Source organism: Oncorhynchus mykiss, chromosome 12 (genome assembly GCF_013265735.2).
Source record: "Oncorhynchus mykiss isolate Arlee chromosome 12, USDA_OmykA_1.1, whole genome shotgun sequence".
Classification (NCBI taxonomy): domain Eukaryota; kingdom Metazoa; phylum Chordata; class Actinopteri; order Salmoniformes; family Salmonidae; genus Oncorhynchus; species Oncorhynchus mykiss.
The window spans coordinates 63,685,855-63,711,806 of record NC_048576.1 but is presented as its reverse complement, the minus strand read 5'-3'; the positions used below and the strand labels follow the sequence as shown (position 1 = coordinate 63,711,806).

The window sequence follows — 25,952 nt, the reverse complement described above, 5'->3', positions numbered from 1 at the left end:
TGCATGTCGGACATTAATGTGTGCGCAACTACGGTGATAGTTTTTAATATGGTCCATTTCAGAAAATGTTATATAACGTAAACATACTGTTGACAGGTAGGCTATAGCGTAATGGAATGGGTTTGCCTTGTGCGGTAGGTTTTGTGGGTTTCGACAGTCTTCCGTGGGTGTCTTACATGTCACAACAGGTCCAAATATATGTGTCATGATGGTGTACGTCAGCTGTTTCGACATATTATGACGCTGGCTGTCAAGTGAAGTGTTACCGTCATTTCGTTAGTTATGCTCCAACTTTTGCCTCCATCCTGTGCCAACATCCGTTCATGTTTAAGTCTTGGTTCCAATGGGGTTTCTATTTTTTTTCCTAAGAGATTGTCAGTTGGTTAGGCTCTCTGCAAGGTTTTCTATATCTTACCTATCATATGAACATCCTTTTCTGACTCAAATTAGAGTCCCTAAATGTTGCTCTGGTTCCCAAAAGATGTCAAATCGAGTCGTAATAGGTCACTTTTAAGTTGCATGTATTTGAAACTATCAAATAATATATTTTGGTCAATTTGGCATTTTCCCCACTAATGATCAAGGTTAGGATTGGGGGAAAGGAAGCTGATCCTAGATCTGCACCTATGGGAAACTTCACCCCCGGAGCACCTCGTCTTTACCGTGTTACCAAGCATATAGCATATACCTTCCCTCTGAGTTCCCTCCTCCTCTCTCTTCATTCAGTTACATCTAATACAGAATCCTGCCCTAACCCAACCTCCTCTTCCCAATCCCAAATTCTCACAGCTACCCCTTCACCAGTTTGGAGCTATCTGTAATGAGTCAAATGGAGGGGCGAGTCGTGGGGCTGCGGATAGGGCCGAGCGGTGGGGGTAGGATGGTAGGGCTGATGAGTTGAGTGGTCCGTGCCGTGGCCTGCTTTCTGCAATGCCTGTCGCCTGTCCTGCCAGGTTGACTGATTGATCCGTGGACTGCATATGTGCATGTGTCAACTGTGTTGTTTGTCTGTGTTAGTTGGTGTCAAGGGTAAATAACAGTATGGACCCAGTTCGGAGCTTGTGTAACTAACTACTGTTGGCACTTGTGTAACACAAGTTGACATTCTGACAGTCGTATATCAATATTCCTGATTTACTGTAATTCCACTAACCTACAGCTGTGAAGTTCTCTCTACTGAGACAGAAAGGGAGAGAGAGAGAGAGAGAAAGAAAGATTGGGAGAGGGTGAGAAAGAGAGAGATGGGGGGGGGAGATCAAGTACAAAAAAAATGCTGGAAGGAGGAGCATCAATAATCCGTTTGTACTGAGCTCTAACCCTTTCCTCACCCCATCCACCCTCATAGTCCTCCTGACAGGGTCTGCAAGTCGCACACACACACCAGGAGGTCAAATCTGGTTGTGATCTAAAGCCTGTCACTCCACAATCTGGACCTGCCCTCTCTGGATAATCCCTAGTCCCAGAAGCCAGCATAGGCAGAGCGGAGCGAGAGGACACACACACACACACAGGTGGCACAGGGACACTCGTTGCCGAAGTGTGAAGGGGTGCCCACAACAGAGGGAGACAGGGAGCGAGAGCGAGAGGTCCAACGCAGCACAACACTCGGTCAGAAAGTCTTCATTGTTTTTGGTGGATTTTGCATCTCCGACATGAAGTTACTTGTTTCAAGAGAGAAGCCCATTCTATGCTCTGTTCTCACTCTAGTAACTGAGAGAGGCTTCTGTCACAACACGCAGAGAGGAATCGAGCTCAGAATTAGAGTGTAGGACACAATTACATCTCTGTGTTGGAGAAGAAGATGTGAAACAGGAAATGGACTTCTCAGAAGACTGCGGTATTGACAGGTCCAACGATCTATTTCTGTGCGTGCAGCTCGACTGCTGACGGGTCAAAGAAGTGGAAGGACAGCGGTACTGATAGTGACGTCGCGAGATCACGAGTGAGGGGGGGGGGGGGGGGCTTGAGAAAGCACATGACAGGGAAAGAGAGAGAAGAAAGGAGAGTGAGTGAGGGAGGAAGGAAGAAAGAAAGAAAGCACATGACATGCGTTGCAGGATTGTTGCACGTCGCCATCCGCTGTCACTGAGTCAGAGAGGAAGACCAGAGAGAGAGAGAGCGAGAGCAGTTGACTGACTTCAGACTGCTGTCAGTCACACCAAAGCCCTGACTTCCATAACAACCACGACACAAAACACCCGCTCTGGTGTTGCCACATCGATTACAGCACTCTGGCACCGAGGAGTTGCCAGGGTGATCTTCTCAGACGTCACATTTTCTCTCTCTCTCTCTGACGGAGGAGGGGAGCGGTGGAACAGGTGCTGGGGGGAGGAGTGGAGGGGGTAGGAGCCAGGGAGAGGAGAGAGGTAGAGTGAGGGAAGAGGAGAGGAGGCGAACCTAAAAAGCCTGTTTGGGACCCTCAGGAAAATCCCTTTCTTTCTCTCTTTTCCTTTCTTCACTTCATGTCCGTTAAAGCACAGTTTGTTTAGCCCTGGAAGCAGCTGGTCTAGGCTGGACTGGAGAATGTCCTTGGGACATTTAGATTTTCCCACATGATGACCTCTTGCTATGCATGCTTTGAGATGACCAACCTATGACCACACCTCCACCCGTGGTGGTTTAGGAGTGACCACTTGGGGCAACTGCAGACCTTGTGGACTCCGGGGACAAGCCCTGATGACCAGTCATTCTCGGTCTCTCTTCTCCATAGAGTTTTGTTTGGCTAAACCACAAACCTGTCGTGGAAACAGAGCTATGTTTCTGATGAACTCACGGAACTGAGAAATTGGAGATACCCTTTTTTTTGTTGTGTCTGTTCTCTTTTATTCCTTTGTTTTTGTTTCTTGGATGACAAATTATTCGGATTACACATTGTTGATCGTATGGGAAACAAAGCATACCCGTGAGCCCAGCTTTTCCCCTGGGAATCAGGCGGGAGAGGGGTCTGTTTTGGACGCCCCGTGGGGGTCCAGACTGCCCCGTTGTGTGTGTTTTGGGGTAAAAAAAAAAAAGCCCTCCTGACTGTGTCCCATCAGGGTGAGGTAGAGAGGATATGCAGTGATGCTGATGTACTCACTCTCAGCCCAGGAAGCAGACCTGGCCCTGTGTCGCTGTGAGGGAGGCGTGGAGCTGGCCCTGCAGTATGCCAAGATGTGGTGCCGCTACGCCAAGGACCTACTGGCCTGGATGGAAAAGAGAATCAGCCTGGGTGAGTGGAGACGTGGGTGTGTTTGTTTCTGTGTCTCTCTGCCTGTGTGTACGTGGGTGGGGATATTTCTGTGTCTGTCTGCCTGCTTGTCAGTCTGTCTGTCTCATATTCATACCTGCATATCTCACATTGACATAAACACATGATTTAATTCAAGTTAAGTGCGCCTATCTCAAAATTAGGGCTTGGCCCATAGTGTATCACTGCAATGTGGTACAGACTCATTCAAAGTAACACATGGACACAACTACCCAAGTATAACATATTCAACCAAAGCTCTTCTCCTAGGAAAGACAAGCAGTCAGTCACTCTGTTCCTGGAAAAGACAACAGCGTCTAAAGTAGGCCTACCCTGCCGTTAGAGAATGTGTGTTTATTCTTCAACTGTAATAGGATAATAGACCTTGTGGTTGAACCCTGTGTGGAAGGATAAACAGTATTCTCCACAGTACCCTCTGGTGGTAAAACTTCGGTATTACAAGGACTGTTATAGGGACCATTTACAATCCTAGTGAGCAAAACTGGTTGAAAATATATCAGGGAAAATAATTAACCATTTCAGGGACAGGTTGAGGAATATTGTTAGGGTATTACGGAGCGATATAACCTACCCTGAGGAACACTGTTAGGGTATTACGGAGTGATATAACCTACCCTGAGGAACACTGTTAGGGTATTACGGAGCGATATAACCTACCCTGAGGAACACTGTTAGGGTATTACGGAGCGATATAACCTACCCTGAGGAACACTGTTAGGGTATTACGGAGCGATATAACCTACCCTGAGGAACACTGTTAGGGTATTACGGAGCGGTATAACCTACCCTGAGGAACACTGTTATGGTATTACGGAGCGATATAACCTACCCTGAGGAACACTGTTAGGGTATTAGATCTGTATGGTTGGTAGCCTATGAGGATAACATAGAGCGGGCCAGCCATTCCCCCCAGGGGAACCCCACAGAGACTACAGGGCAGGTTAACCAGGCCACAGCAGGAGAATGGACAGGATGGACATCCTACAGGTCTGCTCTGTACTGTAGCCTTCTGTACTGTAATGTACTCTGCTATACCACACTGTAATGTACTGCACTGTTCTGTGCTGTAGGAGGGCAAAGAGATCAGCTCACCAAGGTGCTGCGAAGCAGACCTGTGTTTGGATAGCTGTGTATAGGAAATGGAGAGAGGTCAGAGTGACAATGTAGGGGAAGTGGTTAATGTAGAGGGAAAGGTCTGAGCCACTGTGGATGATAATGTAGGGGAAGTGGTCAACGTTGAGGGAAAGGTCTGAGCCACTGTGGACAGTGGTCAGTTGAATGCAGTGGAGGCTGGTGGAAGGAGCTATAGGAGGGCTCATTGGGCTGGAATGGAATAAATGGACCGGTATCACACGGCAAACCTATAGACACCACATGTTTGACTCCGCTCCATTTATTCCATTCCAGCCATTACAACGGGCCCATCCTCCCGTAGATCCTTCCACCAGCCTCCACTGGTTGATTGGTTGCAACGCTGACACCACAGCATCAGTATGGATCAGCAGATTAGTCTACTTGAAGTAGGGCAGCACTTAGGCAGCCAAAGCAGAGCATTGATTTTGATATTTGGTGATGTAAGCTAACAATCTGAACTGACCTCTCCTCTCTATGAGGTCTGATGGCCTGATATGAGATCTGATATGTTACATATTGGTTGTTATATCACCATTGAAAGACATCAATGGAACACGCAACAGCTCCAAAAGTCCAATAGATATTTGGCTGGATGAAAGCTTTTGATAAGACTGCCTGACAATATTGTTATGCTAATAAATTGTTTTAACTCAAATCAAATCACGTTCCATCATACTGACTTATTCTGGTCTGTTTGCAGAGCAAGAGTTTGCCAAGAACATCGTGAAGGCAGCAGAAACAGCTAAGTCCTGTGTGGCTCAGCAGGTATGGATGCTTTTCTTGTCTACCGTGTGCATGGGGCTGTGTAGGGTGTACATGTGATGGTGTGTACAGTATTGCATAGAAAGGTATTCAATTCATATCAGATGACTCTTCCAGGCCTGTTACTCGCCACCTTAGTGGGATGCACTGAAAAAGTCGCTGCGCATTAAAGCATCTGCTAAATTACCACAATGAAATGTACAGTGCCTTGACTCTTTGCACCATTTGTTGTGCTGCAGCCTGAATTTCAAACGGATTAAATGTCTCCGGCCTACACACGATATCCCATAATGTCAGTGTGGAATTATGTTTTTGGAAATAATTAATTCAAAATGAAAAGCTGAAATGTTTTGAGTCGAGCCTAAATACGTTCAGGAGTAAATAATCTGGTGAACAAGTCACGTAATAAGTCGCATGGACTCATTAAATGTGTTAATAATGATATTTGAATGACTACTTAATCTCTGTACCCCACACATACAATTATCTGTAAGGGCCCTCAGTCGAGCAGTGAATTCCAAACACAGATTCAACCAGAAAGACCAGGGAAGATGGGTAAAAAAAAAAAAAAAACAGACATTGAATATCCCTTTGAGCGTGGTGAAGTCATTAATTACAATTTGGATGGTGTGTCAATACACCCAGTCACTGCAAAGATACAGGCGACCTTCCTAACTCAGTTGCAGGAGAGGAAGGAAACCGCTCAGGGATTTCACCAAGAGGCCAATTTCAAACAGTTACAGAGTCTAATGGCTGTGATAGGAGTAAACTGAGGATGAATCAACAACGTTGTAGTTTGAAAATAATAATGGGCAAATGTTGCACAATCCCGGTGTGGAAAGATCCCAGAAATACTCACAGCTCTAATTGCTGCCAAAGGTGCTTCTACAAAGTATTGACTCAGGGGTGTGAATACTTCAATAATTTTGCTAAAAAATCTACAAACATGTTTTCAGGCAACACAACAAAATGTGGAATAGGTCCAGGGGTATGAATACTTTCTGAAGGCACATGTGCAGTATTGCATAGAAAACATTATTTCATTAATTTCACCACTCTCTCTACATATTCTCTGAAATACTGTAGATCTAATATCTCTAAATAGAACTGAAATATATCTTCCATAACGTATTGAAACGAGATCTATGGCCTGGTTCTTACTGTGCCGTTGTTACAGGACATGATGCCTCTGCAGTACATCTACACCATGGCCCTGGAGCACGACGTGAAGACCAGCCAGTCTACTAAACAGACATCAGAACTGCTGCAGCAACGCTGCTACCAGGTACTATAGACAGACGGACCGACAGACAGACAGGCAGGAGAACCGCCACAGACAGAAACAATTAGCAAGCCTACTCAATGTGTCCAACAACAACAACAAAAACATTCCTGTATGCAAGAAAATGTGGAATAATGTGTAAACGGATTGAGTACGATGTGTTTAATCCGACGTCTTTATCCTGAAGGCCCTGGCATCCAAGAAGAATGAGATTGATAAGTGGCGCAGGGAGTTCAAGGATCAGTGGTCCAGAGAACAGAGAAGGATGGTAAACAGCTGTTTTTTGGGGTTTTTTAGACGCTACTGTGTGTGCGAGTGTTTAACAGCTTCTCCCATTGATCGGAGCATTGCGTTAACTGAACGGCTTCTCTCATTGGTCAGAACAATGTGGTAACGGCTTCTCCCATTGGTCAGAACAATGCGGTAACAATGCTTCTCTCATTGGTCAGAATGAGGCGGTGGCGGCTCTGAAGAAGGCTCGTCAGCAGTACCTGCAGCGCAGCGAGGACCTGGAGAAGACCAAGGCGGTGACGGCCAAGGCCGGGGACGAGCTCACAGCGGGAAACAAGACCCTGGACAAGAGGAGGAAGTCACGCGACGACGCACATTCAAAGGTGTGGTGCAGCGGGTCCGACCGCCATATGGGGTTCACTGAAACATATCCCTCTCTTTTTTTTGGTTCCACTTTTTAGGTTATCATTATTTTTTTGAAAGGAAAATTTGCGTTATATTTTTCAGTGACTCACTGTGCCCATCTCCTGCTCTCTCTCTCCTTCTTTCTCTCTCTCTCTCTCCTTCTCTCTCTCTCCCTCTCTCGTCCAGGTGATAGAGGCAGAGATGCAGTACAGACAGTGTGTGTGTGAGGCCCATGACCACCAGGGCAAGCTGGAGAGATTGAAGGAGAAAATCATAGTTCACACCCGCAAACTCATCTGCCAGGGGGACACTGTGCTCAAGGAGGTGGGTGTCCAGGCCATTGGGAGATAGATGTTCCCTGTGCTGGATGGATCAAGTGGAGTGCATAATAGGGATAGTGACAGCATAAGAGTGAATAGACTCAAGGCAAGCAGTCAGCAGCCGTTTCAATTAGTCTTTTAAGACTGTCAATGCTTTTGATTTAAACAATCGCCCCAACAAACAAACAAAACATTAAAATATGGTCCAGTTCTCCATTTCTAAATAATAGTAATATAATATATGCCAGGTAGTAGACCCTTTTTCCAAAGCAATTTAGTCATGCGTGCATACATTTTACATACAGGAAGTCCTGGGATTGAACCGAATATGCTGGCGTTGCCGTGCTCTACCAACAGAGCAACAGAGGTATCTTGAGCTCAATGGGATGAATCATTTTTAAATAATCCCTCTTATCATGTACCTCTACCACCCCTAGGCCACAGTGAACATGTTCTACTTCCAGCGTCAGCAGACGGAGCCGGTTCCCCTGGGCTACCACAACCTGGAGTTGACCTGCAGGCCGTGTGAACCCGGGGAGCCCTACCTGCTCTACATCTTCAGGAAGAGAAGCCAAGAACAGCCCCTACAAACCTTCACCTTCCAGGAGTTTGTCCCTCAGAACAAGAGGTACGTTCGGATGGAAGATTTGTCCTGTTTTAGATAGGCTACGGCTCTAATGGATGCTACTGTTTGTCCCGTTAGTGCCTATTGTCTTATGTTTAGAGTTGTTGTCAATGTTAATTGTGTACCTGCGTGTGTGTGTGTGTGTGTGCTTACCTGCGTGTGTGTGTGTGTGCGTGTGTTTCCAAATCTGTGTGTGGCACCTCCAAGTGGCCGTCGTAAGACCAGCAACCCCAGCTCTCTGCAGGACTCCTTCTCCCTGCCTGAAGAAAGTCCAGTTAAACGAAAGGGCTACAGTGACAGTGAGAGCATAGGAGGCAGTCTGGAATCTCTGTCCAGCCCAGGTAAGCCTGTGTGCTTCATTCCACAGATTTCATTGAATCATGCTCAGAAGATTGACCAATCGTCAAACATCTAGGTCATGATTGCTCGTGGTGAGAAATAATGTGTTCGCTACGAAGCTTACCCAGCTCGCCCTGTTTGTCTGGTCCTCTCTCCTTCTCTGCGTGTCTTACCCACGTTGAACCCTGAACCCCGTAGCCCATGGCAACAGGATGCTTCTTAAAGCCCCCTCCACAGGGACCATGTCATCAGACGACCTGGATGAGAGGGACATGGGCACCGTCCTGGAAGGAGGTGAATGTCACCGTCGTCACCTAACTCACACAACAGACACCAACTAGTGGCTCTCTATATGTAAATCTTCCTGCCGAATTCCCGAATCTAACCCTAACCCAACGTTTCCCAAACTCGGTCCTCGGGGCCTCAAGGGGTGCATGTTTTGGTTTTGGCCCTAGCACTACACAGCTGATTCAGACAACCAACCAACTCCTCATCAAGCTTTGATTATTTGAATCATCTGTGTAGTGTTAGGACAAACAACAACAACAAACGTGCAGCCCTTGAGGTCCCCAGGACCAAGAAACGCTGCCCTAACCCCTACACCCTAGCCACTCCGGTAGATCTGAGAGGATTAGATCGACATAATCATTGTGGCAATTGCTTCTTGTCTACTGATTGGCTAGGTGGAAATGTTGCCGTTTTCTTCCACTTGTCCAATCCTCTCAGGTCTATGTGAGTTGCTAGGGAGTAGGGTTCTGTTTGGAACTAGGGGGTACATTCGGTGGGGTAGTGTTTCCCACCGTGACGTGTACACTGCCGAGTAGGACTGAGTCCGGTTCCTGTGTGGTTTCTCCTAGATTGTGTGGACTCCACTCCAGAGGGGAACGGTGCGGTGGGGAAGGTACGGACTACGTCCCGAGCCGCGCTGACGCACCGATTCCGGAAGATGAAGAGCAAGATGGTGAAGTGCAAACAGTGTGACACCTACATCGTGGTCAACGGCATCGAGTGTGAGGAGGTGGGAAAGAGGAGGAAACGAAGGAGAGACTTTCATGTGGCAGCTCTCTTAACTGACAAAAGTAGAACGTTGTCGCCTGATTCACAGTCACACTAAAGGGTGGAACCGAGCTGTACTGGGCTGGTTTGGTTCTCTGTCCTCCACAGTGGCGCCAGCACAGTATGGCTCAGGTTGAGTCTATAGTGTGAGCCAGGTATATAGGGTGTGATTTGAGGTCACCCTGTGCTCTGCTAATCCATGTCCTCTGTCCCGCCTGCCGTCAATCTGTAGTGTGGCGTGGCGGTCCACAGGAAGTGTCTGGAGGTGTTACAGCATGAGTGTGAGAACAGGAAGGGCGTTCTGTTTGGCGTGGGTTTCTCCCTGTTGCCCCGGGACCGGCCTGACGAGGTGCCCTATGTGGTCCAGCGCTGCACGGCCGAGATAGAGAGCAGGGCCCTCACTCTACAGGTACAATATTAACCTGGATGTCATATGCCTTAGAATAAGTACTGAAGCAAACAGGAAAACTGTTTTGCAGAAGCGACAGTACAGTGCCCTTCTCTCAATCCCTCTTGCTTTCTCTTGCCCTCCTTCCCCCCTTTCCCCCTACATCCATCCATCCCTCCCTCCCACCCAGGGGGTGTATCGTATCAGTGGGTCGAAGCCTCGTATCCAGAAGCTGTGTCAGGTCTTCGAGACCCAGGGGGACCAAGTCGACCTCTCTGACCTTTCACCTCATGACGTCACCTCGGTCCTCAAACACTTCTTCAAGGAGGTACAATTCCACTGTTTCCCAGAAAACAAAGAAAATGGATATTACAGACAATATAATGTAGAGCCAACGATACAGTTAATACAGACAATATACTGTAGAGCCAACGACACAGTTAATACAGACAATATACTGTAGAGCCAATGACACAGTTAATACTGACAATATACTGTAGAGCCAACGACAGTTAATACAGACAATATACTGTAGAGCCAATGACACAGTTAATACTGACAATATGCTGTAGAGCCAACAACAGTTAATACAGACAATATAATGTAGAGCCAACGACAGTTAATACAGACAATATACTGTAGAGCCAATGACACAGTTAATACTGACAATATACTGTAGAGCCAACAACAGTTAATACAGACAATATAATGTAGAGCCAACGACAGTTAATACAGACAATATAATGTAGAGCCAATGACACAGTTAATACTGACAATATACTGTAGAGCCAACAACAGTTAATACAGACAATATAATGTAGAGCCAACGACAGTTAATACAGACAATATAATGTAGAGCCAATGATACAGTTAATACAGACAATATACTGTAGAGCCAACGGTACAGTTAATACAGACAATATACTGTAGAGCCAACAATACAGTTAATACAGACAATATACTGTAGAGCCAATGATACAGTTAATACAGACAATATACTGTAGAGCCAACAACAGTTAATAAAGACAATATACTGTAGAGCCAATGACAGTTAATATGGACAATATAATGTAGAGCCAACGACAGTTAATAGAGACAATATACTGTAGAGCCAACGATACAGTTAATACAGACAATATACTGTAGAGCCAACGATACAGTTAATACAGACAATATACTGTAGAGCCAACTACAGTTAATAGAGACAATATAATGTAGAGCCAACGATACAGTTAATACAGACAATATACTGTAGAGCCAATGACACAGTTAATACTGACAATATACTGTAGAGCCAACGACACAGTTAATACAGACAATATAATGTAGAGCCAACGACAGTTAATAGAGACAATATACTGTAGAGCCAACGACACAGTTAATACAGACAATATACTGTAGAGCCAACGGCACAGTTAATACAGACAATATACTCTAGAGCCAACGACACAGTTAATACAGACAATATAATGTAGAGCCAACGACAGTTAATAGAGACAATATAATGTAGAGCCAACGACTGTTAATAGAGCAATATACTGTAGAGCCAACGACAGTTAATAGAGCAATATACTGTAGAGCCAACGACAGTTAATACAGACAATACAATGTAGAGCCAACGATACAGTTAATACAGACAATATACTGTAGAGCCAATGACAGTTAATACAGACAATATAATGTAGAGCCAATGACACAGTTAATACAGACAATATACTGTAGAGCCAACGATACAGTTAATACAGACAATATACTGTAGAGCCAACGACAGTTAATAGAGACAATATACTGTAGAGCCAACGATACAGTTAATACAGACAATACAATGTAGAGCTAACGATACAGTTAATACAGACAATACAATGTAGAGCCAACGATACAGTTAATACAGACAATATACTGTAGAGCCAATGACAGTTAATACAGACAATATACTGTAGAGCCAATGACAGTTAACAGAGACAATATACTGTAGAGCCAATGATACAGTTAATACAGACAATATAATGTAGAGCCAACGACACAGTTAATACAGACAATATAGTGTAGAGCCAACGACACAGTTAATACAGACAATACAATGTAGAGCCAACGACACAGGTAATACAAACAATATACTGTAGAGCCAACGATACAGTTAATACAGACAATATACTGTAGAGCCAACAACAGTTAATAGAGACAATATACTGTAGAGCCAACGACAGTTAATACAGACAATATAATGTAGAGCCAATGACAGTTAATAGAGACAATATACTGTAGAGCCAACGATACAGTTAATACAGACAATATACTGTAGAACCAACGACAGTTAATAGAGACCATATCGAGGCGAATGGATTCTGACTTGAGATACAGTCATACATTGTTATACACTGTTATTTAAGCTCTCACACAAAGCTCCCTTTCATGATTATGCCAAACTATGACTAATATGGACATACAGTGCCTTGCGAAAGTATTCGGCCCCCTTGAACTTTGCGACCTTTTGCCACATTTCAGGCTTCAAACATAAAGATATAAAACTGTATTTTTTTGTGAAGAATCAACAACAAGTGGGACACAATCATGAAGTGGAACGACATTTTTGGATATTTCAAACTTTTTTAACAAATCAAAAACTGAAAAATTGGGCGTGCAAAATTATTCAGCCCCTTTACTTTCAGTGCAGAAAACTCTCTCCAGAAGTTCAGTGAGGATCTCTGAATGATCCAATGTTGACCTAAATGACTAATGATGATAAATACAATCCACCTGTGTGTAATCAAGTCTCCGTATAAATGCACCTGCACTGTGATAGTCTCAGAGGTCCGTCAAAAGCGCAGAGAGCATCATGAAGAACAAGGAACACACCAGGCAGGTCCGAGATACTGTTGTGAAAAAGTTTAAAGCCGGATTTGGATACAAAAAGATTTCCCAAGCTTTAAACATCCCAAGGAGCACTGTGCAAGCGATAATATTGAAATGGAAGGAGTATCAGACCACTGCAAATCTACCAAGACTTGGCCGTCCCTCTAAACTTTCAGCTCATACAAGTAGAAGACTGATCAGAGATGCAGCCAAGAGGCCCATGATCACTCTGGATGAACTGCAGAGATCTACAGCTGAGGTGGGAGACTCTGTCCATAGGACAACAATCAGTCGTATAGTGCACAAATCTGGCCTTTATGGAAGAGTGGCAAGAAGAAAGCCATTTCTTAAAGATATCCATAAAAAGTGTAGTTTAAAGTTTGCCACAAGCCACCTGGGAGACACACCAAACATGTGGAAGAAGGTGCTCTGGTCAGATGAAACCAAAATGGAACTTTTTGGCAACAATGCAAAACGTTATGTTTGGCGTAAAAGCAACACAGCTGAAAACACCATCCCCACTGACAAACATGGTGGTGGCAGCATCATGGTTTGGGCCTGCTTTTCTTCAGCAGGGACAGGGAAGATGGTTAATATTGATGGGAAGATGGATGGAGCCAAATACAGGAAACCTGATGGAGTCTGCAAAAGACCTGAGACTGGGACGGAGATTTGTCTTCCAACAAGACAATGATCCAAAACATAAAGCAAAATCTACAATGGAATGGTTCAAAAATAAACATATCCAGGTGTTAGAATGGCCAAGTCAAAGTCCAGACCTGAATCCAATCGAGAATCTGTGGAAAGAACTGAAAACTGCTGTTCACAAATGCTCTCCATCCAACCTCACTGAGCTCGAGCTGTTTTGCAAGGAGGAATGGGAAAAAATGTCAGTCTCTCGATGTGCAAAACTGATAGAGACATACCCCAAGCGACTTACAGCTGTAATCGCAGCAAAAGGTGGCGCTACAAAGTATTAACTTAAGGGGGCTGAATAATTTTGCACGCCCAATTTTTCAGTTTTTGATTTGTTAAAAACGTTTGAAATATCCAATAAATGTCGTTCCACTTCATGATTGTGTCCCACTTGTTGTTGATTCTTCACAAAAAAATACAGTTTTATATCTTTATGTTTGAAGCCTGAAATGTGGCAAAAGGTCGCAAAGTTCAAGGGGGCCGAATACTTTCTCAAGGCACTGTATCTTAACTCAGGATTCCCCTTTTAGTGAACATCTTGTGGTACAGTTGTCAGTCAATGCATCGAAGCTAATAAGTATTTATTATTATTATTATTATTATGTGTTAATGAATTGTTAATAATAACCATCTTCCTCCTCACACAGCTTCCAGAGCCGCTGTTGACCTTTGACCTGTACAATGACTTCATCGGGGTGGGCAAGGAGATCCAGCATCTCAGTGAGAGGGAGGCGGCAGCAGAGACTCCTGGGATAGTGAATGACCTCACATATAACTTGAGAGACCTGCTGGAGAGACTGCCCCCATACCGCTACTACACACTGCAGCATATGATGCGTCACCTTCACAGGTACTACACTATTACACAGTGCAGCATATGATGCGTCACCTTCACAGGTACTACACTACTACACAGTGCGGCATATGATGCGTCACCTTCACAGGTACTACACAGTGCAGCATTTGATGTGTCACCTTCACAGGTACTACGCTACTACACAGTGCAACATATGGTGCGTCACCTTCACAGGTACTACACTACTACACAGTGCACAATATGATGCGTCACCTTCACAAGTACTACTCTATTATACAGTGCAGCACCATGCTCCCACCTATTCGGGACATCTATTCGAAACGGTGCCCGAGGAAGGCCTGCAGCATCATCAAGGACCCCACACACCCCAGCCACGAGCTGTTCACTCCCTTACCGCCGGGCATGAGGTCTGATACCAACAGGCTCCGAGACAGTTTCTATCCTCAAGCCATCAGACTGCTGAACACTTGAACTGGACTGACCACCTGATCTGATTCTCCACACCTTAGCACACATGCACGCCCACAGAGACATACACACACACACACACAGTACATTCATGCTACACACGCATCACAACTGCTGCTCTTATTATGATTTCTCAATATTGCACAATCCCCCCTTCCCTGTAAATATGGACTGTAAATTGTGCCTTCCTGTATTATTTATATATATCTTTTTTTTTTAATTACTCCCCTTTTTCATCTTGTCTCATCGCTGCAACTCCCCCAACGGGCTCGGGAGGCAAAGGTCGAATCATACGTCCTCCAAAACATGACCCGCCAAACCTCGCTTCTTGACACCTGACCGCTTAACCTGGAAGCCAGCTGCACCAATGTGTCGGAGGAAACACTGTTCACCTGACCACCGAGGTCAACCTGCAGGCGTCCGCCCCCCACAAGGAGTCGCTAGAGTGCGATGAGCCAAGTAAAGCCCCCTCGGCCAAACCCTCCCCTAACCCGAACAACGCTGGGCCAATTATGCACTGCCTTATGGGACTCCCAACCATGGCTGGTTGTGATACGGGATCGAACCCAGGTCTGTAGTGACACCTCTAGCACTGCGATGCAGTGCCTTGGACCGCTGCGCCACTCTGGAGGCCCTGTTTTATTTTATTCTACTGAGCCATTTACTTAATGTTCCTATATTTCTTATTGTTGTTGCATTGTCGAGAAGGAACCTGAAGGAAGCATTTCATTGGATGGTGTATACCATGTGTATCCCGTACCGGAACGTGCAACATGATGCGTCACCTACACATATACTACTGCACACTGCAGCACATGATGCGTCACCTACACAGATACTACTGCACACTGCAGCACATGATGCGTCACCTACACAGATACTACTGCACACTGCGGCACATGATGCGTCACCTACACAGATACTACTGCACATGTCACCTACACAGATACTACTGCACACTGCGGCACATGATGCGTCACCTACACAGATACTACTGCACACTGCGGCACATGATGCATCACCTACACAGATACTACTGCACACTGCAGCACATGATGCGTCACCTACACAGATACTACTGCACACTGCAGCACATGATGCGTCACCTACACAGATACTACTGCACACTGCGGCACATGATGCGTCACCTACACAGATACTACTGCACACTGCGGCACATGATGCGTCACCTACACAGATACTACTGCACACTGCAGCACATGATGCGTCACCTACACAGATACTACTGCACACTGCGGCACATGATGCATCACCTACACAGATACTACTGCACACTGCAGCACATGATGCGTCACCTACACAGATACTACTGCACACTGCAGCACATGATGCGTCACCTACACAGATACTACTGCACACTGCAGCACATGATGCGTCACCTACACAGATACTACTGCACACTGCGGCACATGATGCGTCACCTACACAGATACTACTGCACACTGCGGCACATGATGCGTCACCTACACAGATACTACTGCACACTGCAGCACATGATGCGTCACCTACACAGATACTACTGCACATGTCACCTACACAGATACTACTGCACACTGCGGCACATGATACGTCACCTACACAGATACTACTGCACATGTCACCTACACAGATACTACTGCACACTGCGGCACATGATGCGTCACCTACACAGATACTACTGCACACTGCGGCACATGATACGTCACCTACACAGATACTACTGCACACTGCGGCACATGATGCGTCACCTACACAGATACTACTGCACATGTCACCTACACAGATACTACTGCACACTGCGGCACATGATACGTCACCTACACAGATACTACTGCACATGTCACCTACACAGATACTACTGCACACTGCGGCACATGATGCATCACCTACACAGATACTACTGCACACTGCAGCACATGATGCGTCACCTACACAGATACTACTGCACATGTCACCTACACAGATACTACTGCACACTGCGGCACATGATACGTCACCTACACAGATACTACTGCACATGTCACCTACACAGATACTACTGCACACTGCGGCACATGATGCATCACCTACACAGATACTACTGCACACTGCGGCACATGATGCGTCACCTACACAGATACTACTGCACACTGCAGCACATGATGCGTCACCTACACAGATACTACTGCACACTGCGGCACAATTAGCAAACCTGGTTGTTGTGGAGATGTCTCAGTGAACCATGCTCATAGACTTGTGTTAGCTCCTCAAAGTTATGCCTCGGCTTCAGCTCACTGGGTAAACAGATTATTGTGGCGTGCAGCAGAACGGTCGGTCACATGGTCATATGAGGGGTGCTGGGCCCTCCAGATTGTATTTTTTTGGCCATACTCTATCCTCTCTCTTCTTCACTGATTTCACATTCTCTCTCTCTCTCTCCACAGAGTATCAGAGAACTACGAGGAGAACAAGATGTCTCCCAGTAACCTGGGCATCGTGTTTGGTCCGACCCTGCTGCGCCCGCTGGTGTCTGTAGACGTGTCCATGGTGGCCCTACTGGAGACCACCTACCAAGCCCTACTGGTGGAGTTTCTCATCACACACCACCAACACATCTTTGATGCTCCACCTCCCGCCCCCACCACCCCCCTCCCTGACACCCCTCCCCGGGCGATGTGTTCAAGGGGGGGCCAGAAGACTGTTGCTGGGGTTGACCCTGGGTCCCAGGAACCCCCCACTAGAGGAGCCTCGTCCAAAGAACGCCCCCGTTCCCTAGAGGTAAGGGACACACTGAGGGGGGATTCCATCGTGTCAGACAAGCTCAATCAAGTGCAGCTTAAGTATTTGAATCCAAACATACCATTTGAACCCAGGTCTGGTCAACAGATGAGTTAACCCTCAGCTGATAGATAAATATATACTTTTAAAATACTTTTCATAGACCCACTATACTGAAGTACATTTAAATACAGATTTTCTCCAATGTTTTTAAATGGTTTGACTAGGAGGGCAATGTTAACCTCAATCAAACACTTAATTTTGAATCTGAGGCCTCTTGATCACACATCTGGCAGCTGTAGGTTTGTCAGCCAGTGATTGGTCCTCTAAGTCTTAGTAACACTGAGACGGCTCATGATGCCCTACAGTCAGACCTGGGTTAAAATACTATTAGAAATGATTTAAAATACTTTCGCCAGGCGGCGCAATAGTTCCAATAGAATAGTCACAAAACTGTAAACCCAGCCCATCTGGCACCCCAGGAAGGCTAGAGCAACTACTCAAAGTATTTGACAGATTTCAAATAGTATGTGAACCCAAGTCTGCCTCAAAGCCAGGGTTCACGGAGTTCAGCCTCAGCCTGCTGCCTTGAGCTGCTTTCTTTCCTTTTGCTTCTGTTACCTGTTGTTGTCTCAAAGGGGTAATCTGGGATTCAAACAACAAGAGGTCACTCCAGTCACTTTTTTTGGTAAACAGCTGAGGGATGGGGTTGAAGAAATGTAACTAACGAGGCACTTATAAGGAATATTATTCAAGAGTCAATGGCTATATCATTAATTCAAATAAAAAAAATCCCAAAACAGATGTATCAATCCCAGATTGCCCCTTTAATGCTCCTGGCTCACCATGCTGTGGCCAACTCGGAAGGGATTATGTGCTTTTTTTGTGAGGCTTAACACAATGCAACATTTGGGTGTGTGTGTGTGTCTCTGTGTGTCTATGCTACCTCTGACTGGACTCTGATCTGACCCTTCCTTTCCTGACCAGATCTACCCCGGCTGGATCTCAATACTGTCCAATGGCTTCTTCTGTGAAATATAGTAAATGAGTGTCAAATTATTCCTGTTCTCTTTCCTATATTGTAAAATTACTTCCTTTCCTTTCTTCTCTCCTTCGTTACCACTGATAGGCCAAAGGACTGGATAATGTGTAAACTGCAGGATTCATGGGTAGGAAAGGACATGAGGAGAGGAAGCAAGTTAAAGTTATTGAGACACAGCCCTAGCATGGGCATTCTTGGCCACAAAATACACAACACTGACCACTGGGAAATACTGGGAGGGTGTGGGGGGTGGAAGAGAAGGTTAGTGCCCTGCCCTTTGCTTATTTTTTTGTCTGAAAAACGGAACTAGGAGAACAAGTGACCAGGCAACTTGATTTTCTCCAATAAGTTTAAAAAAAAATCCCCGTTACATGTATAGGCTAATCAACATCCACAATTTACCTGGCAATCTCTCTGTAACCCACTGGGCTTCACTTTCTAGACCTAGAAATATAGTATTTATCTCGCTGCAGTGTTCCATTCCCAACACTTCCTACCCCAAAAATCTGGTATCTATTCTCCAAAACTCAGAGTTTGTGTCATTTCAACAGACTCGTACAATCAAGAGAGACTCGAGCGAGGGTTATATATCTGACAAGTCGTCGTCCAATGAGGCAGTGGACCAGCTCAGCCCTGAAGCCAGTGAGAGAGCAGGTAGGCGGGATGTACTGTAGTATCAGAGGAATGGTTGGTTGGATTAATGGGTATTGTTGGTAAACAGGTGGGCTAGAGGACTTTGCTGTTCTTATCTGATCTGTCATTTCCTTACATAACCTTTCTCTGCTGCACATCAGATCTTTTGTCTGCTCGCTGCTCACTGTTTTTGTCATGTTATAGCGCCCTCTGCTGACTTCACTGTAGGCATTTTCTTCTTTCTTTTGCCAATATTCAACAGCCTCTCAAAAGCTAGCCCTAAACTCACACAACATGTTATGATAGAAAGAGACAGAGTATTTACTTTGCTAAGCTGAAGGTGAAGTACAGTGGTTAATCTGTGTTTCTCTGGTTTGTCTTGTTGTCACATATCCTCCCCTCTCTCCTCCCTTTCCTCCCCCTTGCTTCCCCAGTCGTGGCTGTGAGGGGGGCATCAACAGAGGCTGCTGCTCTGGGTGATCTGGTAGGGGGTCCAGAGCCAGCTGACTCTCCCACCATGGGGACCCAGCCACGGAGTCACTTCAGCAGGCAGCCTGTCAAGTACCAGCGCCAGCCCACCCCGGGTCTCCGCCGCTCCGCGGGCACTACCAATGCCGGGCAGCTCGGGGAAGAGGAGGAGGAGGAGGATGAGGAGGAGGAGGATGAGGAGGAGAGGAAGAGAAACCAACTAAGGAGCGCAGACAGCAGCCGTAGCCCTTCCCCAGAACCTGAACCTGTTAGCCAGAGAAGGAGAATCCTTCAATTGGAGCTTCCCCCCGAGACAACCGCCTACCACCTGCTCAGCCAGGCTGGAGGCCACGCCCCAGAGAGCCAGACGGAAAGAGAGAAGACACGCCCATATGAGGTTCCACAGGGCAGGCTGCGGGCAGGGACAGTGGTAGTAGAAACATCAGTAGCTGAAACAACAGCAGTAGCGTCAGGAGCCAATCCGACGCCGAGCACCGGTGCTCAGGAGGCGGGGCTTAGGAGTTGGTCTGCCACATTGTCTCAGCTGAACGTGAATCAGTCCAATAACAGGCAGGGGTGGGTAGGTGAGAGGCGGAGACTGAGCGGAGAAGAGGGTCTGAGTGGCCCGGCCCGGAAGATCCTGTCAGGGCTGAAGCTCAGACGTAGCCACTCAGGACTGCAGCAACACTTTGTCTGAGGAGGAGGAAGGTTGGAACTTTGAACCATAGAATTAGAATCGCATTCGAGAATGGACATTCCCCATTCAAGTCAACGTTCCGTAGACTGACAGGATTCTATTTCTATGGTTAAACCCATAGAAGGGATGAATTGTATTGTGTAACGTCAAGTGTTTTTTACAAATACAGTGAAAAATGACATACACTCGAGAATACTCATACAGAACAGAACATACTCATACAATACAGAACATACTAACATACAGTACCAGTCAAAAGTTTGGACACACCTACTCATTCAAGGGTTTTTCTTTATTTGTACTATTTTCTACATTGTAGAATAATAGTGAAGACTTCAAAACTATGAAATAACATATATAGAATCATGTAGTAACCAAAAAAGTGTTAAACAAATCTAAATAGATTTTATATTTGAAATTCCGCAAAGTAGCCACCCTTTGCCTTGATGACAGCTTTGCACACTCTTGGAGTTCACTCAACCAGCTTCATGAGGAAGACACCTGTAATGCATTTAAATTAACAGGTGTGCCTTGTTAAAAGTTAATTTGTGGAATTTCTTTCCTTCTTAATGCGTTTGAGCCAATCAGTTGGCAAGGAAGGGGTGGTATACAGAAGATAGCCCTATTTGGTAAAAGACCATATTATGGCAAGAACAGCTCAAATAAGCAAAGAGAAACGACAGTCCATTACACATACTTTAAGACATGAAGGTCAGTCAATTCAAAATATTTCAAGAACTTTTAAAGTTTTTTCAAGTGCAGTCGCAAAAGTCGTGTAGACCACCACAGGAAAGGAAGACTCGGAGTTACCTCTGCTGCAAAGGATAAATTCATTAGAGTTCACTGCACCTCCGATTGCAGCCCCAAAAAATACTTCGCGGAGTTAAAGTAACAGACACATCTCAACATCAACTGTTCAGAGCAGACTGTGAATCAGGCCTTCATGGTTGAATTGCTGTATAGAAACCACTACTAAAGGACACCAATAAGAAAAAGAGACTTGCTTGTGCCAAGAAACACAAGCAATGGACATTAGACCGGTGTGAATCTGTCCTTTGGTCTGATTAGTCCAAATTTGAGATATTTGTTTCCAACCGCTGTGTCTTTGTGAGATGCAGAATAGGTGAACGGATGATCTCCGCATGTGTGGTTCCCACAGTGAAGCATGGAGGAGGAGGTGATGGTGTGGGGGTGCTTTGCTGGTGACACTTTCAGTGATTTATTTAGAATTCAAGGAACATTTATCCAGCATGGCTACCACCGCATTTTGCAGCGATACGCCAACCCATCTGGTTTGTGCTTAGTGCGACTATCATTTGTTTTTCAACAGGACAATGACCCAAAACAAACCTCTAGTTTGTGTAAGGGCTATTTGACCAAGGAGAGTGATGGAGTGCTGCATCAGATGACCTGGCCTCCACAATCACCCGACCTCAACCCAATTGAGATGGTTTGGGATGAGTTGGAACGCAGCGTGAAGGAAAAGCAGCCAACAAGAGCTCAGCATATGTGGGAACTCCTTTAAGACTAAGAAAAGCATCCCTCATGAAGCTGTTTGAGAGAAAGCCAAGAGTGTGCAAAGCTGTCATCAAGGCAAAGGGTAGCTACTTTGAAGAATATAAAATATATTTACATTTGTTTAACACCTTTTGGGTTACTACATGATTCCATATGTGTTATTTCATAGTTTTGATGTCTTCACTATTATTCTACAATGTAGAAAATAGTTTTTTTTTAAAAGAAAGAAAAACCCTGGAATGAGTAGGTGTGTCCAAACTTTTGACTGGTACTGTAACTCATCACAGTTATGCACATAGATATATAAATGAAACGCTCACCAAAGGGCCTACTCACACACTGTCCATACGCACTGTCTATATACACAGACACACAGAGCCAAATCTAGACTTTAAATAATTAAGCCCTATACTGTATGTATAATTTGCATCAACATCCGTTGCAAAGCTATCATCAGGACTTCCGTGACAATTCCAGTCATGCACACTACACTGTGTGTGTCTTCAATAGAAACCAAACTGAACCAAATGGGGAGGGACCTACCTGAATATGTCCAATAGAAACTCTGGTAGCACTTTATAGTATCTCCACGTAATAAAGAATTTGTAATGGATTAGTAAATAGTTTATTCATTTTTTTCTTAATCAATTCTCCATTCATAAGATGTTTATTTATAGGTCATTTAAGCCATTTTAAGAATCATTAGTTACGTCGTTTTGCGAGGCCTCATATAAATGGTGTGCAATTTACACTTTATAAATACTTTATAAATGTTCTGAGTGACCAGTGTAATTTCTCACAAAAATATGAACATGCCATTGGTAGACAGACGGTCCAGCTGTACCCGATGCTCCTTAAGGTCTGAAACATACAGTATCAATGGTAAAAGAACAAGTACACGGCACAGGATGTTTAAAGGTCCAATACAGACGTTTTTATCTCAATATCAAATCATTTCTGGGTAACAATTAAGTACCTCACTGTGATTGTTTTCAATTCAAATGGTCAAAAAGAAGAAAAAAAAGTAGATTCTTAGCAAACAGAAGTTTCTCAAACAAGAATTTTGCTGGTGGTCTGAGTGGGGAGGGGAAAACTTAAAAACTAGCTGATATTGGCAGAGAATTTTGGAAGCTCTTATACTAAAAGGGCATTATCATAATTTTTACAATTTCACAGAATTATTCCAATCTCATATTGTGGAAATATATATAAAACACAGGAAAATCTAGTGTTTGACTGCAGTGGGCCTTTAAATTAAGGAAATATATCAAACATTTTATTCACGAAAACTGTTGTAGGAAGAGGTGTAATGTAGAGGTCTGCTTTATTCTGATTTATTCATCCCGCTCCTGCCTGCACCCGCTCTCGCCCACACCAGCAGTTTTTCATACCACTGCTGGCTTTCTGTCCGACTCCCACCCGCTACTGCAAGAACTGGTCCCGAACCCAACTGCAGTCCCGCAATGTTCTTTTAGGCTTATGTGGCCCAGCTCACTCCACCCTGTCTCGCACAGGAATGCAGCCCTCTATTGTAACGTGAATGTTTTGCTAATCTTGTCAACCTCACAACCGCAAACGAGTCATACAACTGGAAGATGTAGCCTACACACAACAGCTGGCCAGATCGGTTGTTCTCTCTATTCATTCATTACTACTGATAAGCCTATGTGATTGAGGTAGATATGTTCCATGTATGATTTGCAGATAGAAATGTGACATGTAGACCTTTTAAATGCTTCCAGTCTTTTAACCACACACGGCTTTGTTTTTGGCGACACTTTTACTGGGCCTTTAAAATGTAGTCACTCTTTAAACATAATGGGATAGTTCAGCTAAATTATGAATTCAGATATTTGTTTCCTTACCTCGCAAGCTGTATATTGACTGACTGCTCCACGCGTTGGTTTTGGTAGAAATGTCACTGCCAAGAAACGCTAATGAAAGCATTTTCAGACGACAAAACGTTGTTCTACTCAGCATAGAATGTGTCTGAAGTTACACATCGCACCATTATTACAACAGTGTGACAGTTTCGGAATAAAATGTTCAATATATTTAAACATCCTCTGTATTGTGTGCTTATTGTTTAACCATTGATATGTTCTAGGGGCCATTTTGAGACCTGCAGCAGGTACTGCTAGAATGTCTACGAATGAATGGCATGTCCATCTTTTAATGAGAAATTACACTGGTCACTCAAAGCGTTTATAAAGTATAAATAGCCCACACTTTAGATCACGCCACGCAAAAATACTTAACTACTGATTAGAAAATGGTTTATACGGACCTATATTAAAATTGTATGAATGAGTAATGATTAATAAACGATGCATGAGCTAGTTTACTAATCCATTATAAATGCTCTATTACATGGATTTATTATAAAGTAATACCGACACATGTTTCCATTGTGAAACGTTTTGCTACTGTACGGTGTGCACTAATGAATACACACTATATCTCTAACAAGCCAGGATTGGGCCGGAAACCAATAGCCAGCTCTGGTATAGAAGGGACTCCATAACCTAAATATAGCAAGAGAAGCACTGTAATAACCTCTTTAAGGAGAAGTCCACGTGTTTCCATCCCAAATGGCACTCTATTCCCAGTAGTACATTACTGTTGACCAGTGACCTATGTAAAGATTTGGAATAGGGTTCCGTTTAGAACACACATTCACTGTAACCCCTTTAACGAGGAAGCACACTCTCTCTCCTGAGTTCAGGCGAACTAGTTTCTCAAGGTTTCAATGGGGGGGGGGGGGGGGGGGGGGGGACTGTTCTGAAATATTTGTAACTGTAACTATGAACTGCTCTGAATATTTGGATAGAGTTTGAGAGTTTTTTTTGGGGAAAGTATGCTCTATGCAGCAGCGCACACAAAGACGAAGGCTAGATAGACTGCCCATTTACGGTCACAGGGCTGGACAATAAATCACTGTCTTTACTATAACCTCATCCTCTTGATGAATTCTGTAAAAAGTTTCCCCCCCTCCAGTCCTGACACGAGTGTTTCCTGCACTGTTCGCCATTCCCTTAAAAACGTGAATGCCAAGGCTTCCACTGTAAACAAACGGTCGATACATGTGTGATTTTTCTATTAGGGTTTTATAGGAAGCTCATCGGAATGCTGTAAGATTTCTATTAATAAACACATATAAAGATGTACTTACATTGAGCTTCCTCTTTTATTCCATATTAAATTTTAACTACAACTATTTCCACATTTGGATCCATTTGATATGAATTCCAGTCAGATGAATTGCTGTATGGACTTTGTACGAAAGCATTTCATAGAATTGCTGGTGTGACTGACTTTACCATCATGTAAGAACAGTAGGCTGGCTGTAGGCATCTCGCCTCCACCTCTCTTGCCACACGGTGGCAGTAGAATTCACCGCATGAAGAGTTGTATTTAAAAAAAAAAAATGTTTTACAAACGGGGCCAAACGTTAAACCAACCGCTTATTATTTCTAGCAAGTAGGAAAACATTTGTTTCTAATTGTTTAGTTAGGTGCATGTTTTGTCTCATCCACACATAATCCATCAAACCTTTTATCTTTACACATGTAGGTTGGTCATGCATACAGTAGGGCCTAGTCCAGCGTTTCCCAAACTCGGTCCTCGGGACCCCAAGGGGTGCACGTTTTGTTTTTTTTGCCTTAACACTACACAGCTGATTCAAATGATCAAAGCTTGACGATTAGTTGATTATTTGAATTAGCTGTGCAGTGTTAGGGTAAAAACTAAAACAAGTTTGTGAAACCGTGATCTAGTCATTGTTCAATATGCCTAACTATCAAAATAGTTCGATGTCATCTCAACAGTTGAGAATACGGGTATAGCCAAGTAGGATACGGTTTGAAATAAATAAATACAAATCTCATAAAAGTTCCTATAATGCAGCAGCACACTTTCATAAGATGATGTGTAAGCTAGGCATTGATGGTCAATGGCTTACTTTTCTCTGCTGTGAATTTTATTGAAAGTCATTTTATTGTCAATGCTAATGGCTGATGGTTTTGTTAAAACAATCCAATTATCTAAAAAGAACAACATTCATCACCCGATGGTGATTCCTTATTATCCAGTCTCCATCTCCACCAAATGCAAACACCTTATTCCAACACAGCACATTTTCACTACGTCATACACCCCCTCACCTTAAGAACCGTCGCCGTTTCTCCTGCCCCCCTCCCCTCCTTCCACTCCCT

General features: G+C 44.5%; 1 protein-coding gene across 3 annotated transcripts in view; it reads left to right on the top strand.

The window, feature by feature from the left end:
* Window positions 1-20,521, top strand: part of gmip (GEM interacting protein) — a 45,995-nt gene extending 25,474 nt beyond the window's left edge. For 2 of the 3 annotated variants that reach the window (XM_021624491.2, XM_021624492.2), the window contains 16 exons: window positions 3,083-3,208; window positions 5,082-5,146; window positions 6,321-6,428; window positions 6,613-6,693; window positions 6,875-7,039; window positions 7,248-7,385; window positions 7,819-8,009; window positions 8,214-8,347; window positions 8,544-8,639; window positions 9,203-9,363; window positions 9,634-9,810; window positions 9,980-10,117; window positions 13,986-14,188; window positions 17,047-17,380; window positions 18,974-19,076; window positions 19,490-20,521. In XM_021624491.2, the coding sequence (XP_021480166.2) occupies window positions 3,083-3,208; window positions 5,082-5,146; window positions 6,321-6,428; window positions 6,613-6,693; window positions 6,875-7,039; window positions 7,248-7,385; window positions 7,819-8,009; window positions 8,214-8,347; window positions 8,544-8,639; window positions 9,203-9,363; window positions 9,634-9,810; window positions 9,980-10,117; window positions 13,986-14,188; window positions 17,047-17,380; window positions 18,974-19,076; window positions 19,490-20,220 (2,951 nt within the window). In that variant the 3' untranslated portion in view covers window positions 20,221-20,521. The remainder of the gene's footprint in view (window positions 1-3,082; window positions 3,209-5,081; window positions 5,147-6,320; window positions 6,429-6,612; window positions 6,694-6,874; window positions 7,040-7,247; window positions 7,386-7,818; window positions 8,010-8,213; window positions 8,348-8,543; window positions 8,640-9,202; window positions 9,364-9,633; window positions 9,811-9,979; window positions 10,118-13,985; window positions 14,189-17,046; window positions 17,381-18,973; window positions 19,077-19,489) is intronic. The other variant, XM_021624493.2, reaches the window with a different exon arrangement.
* Window positions 20,522-25,952: the final 5,431 nt, after the last annotated feature.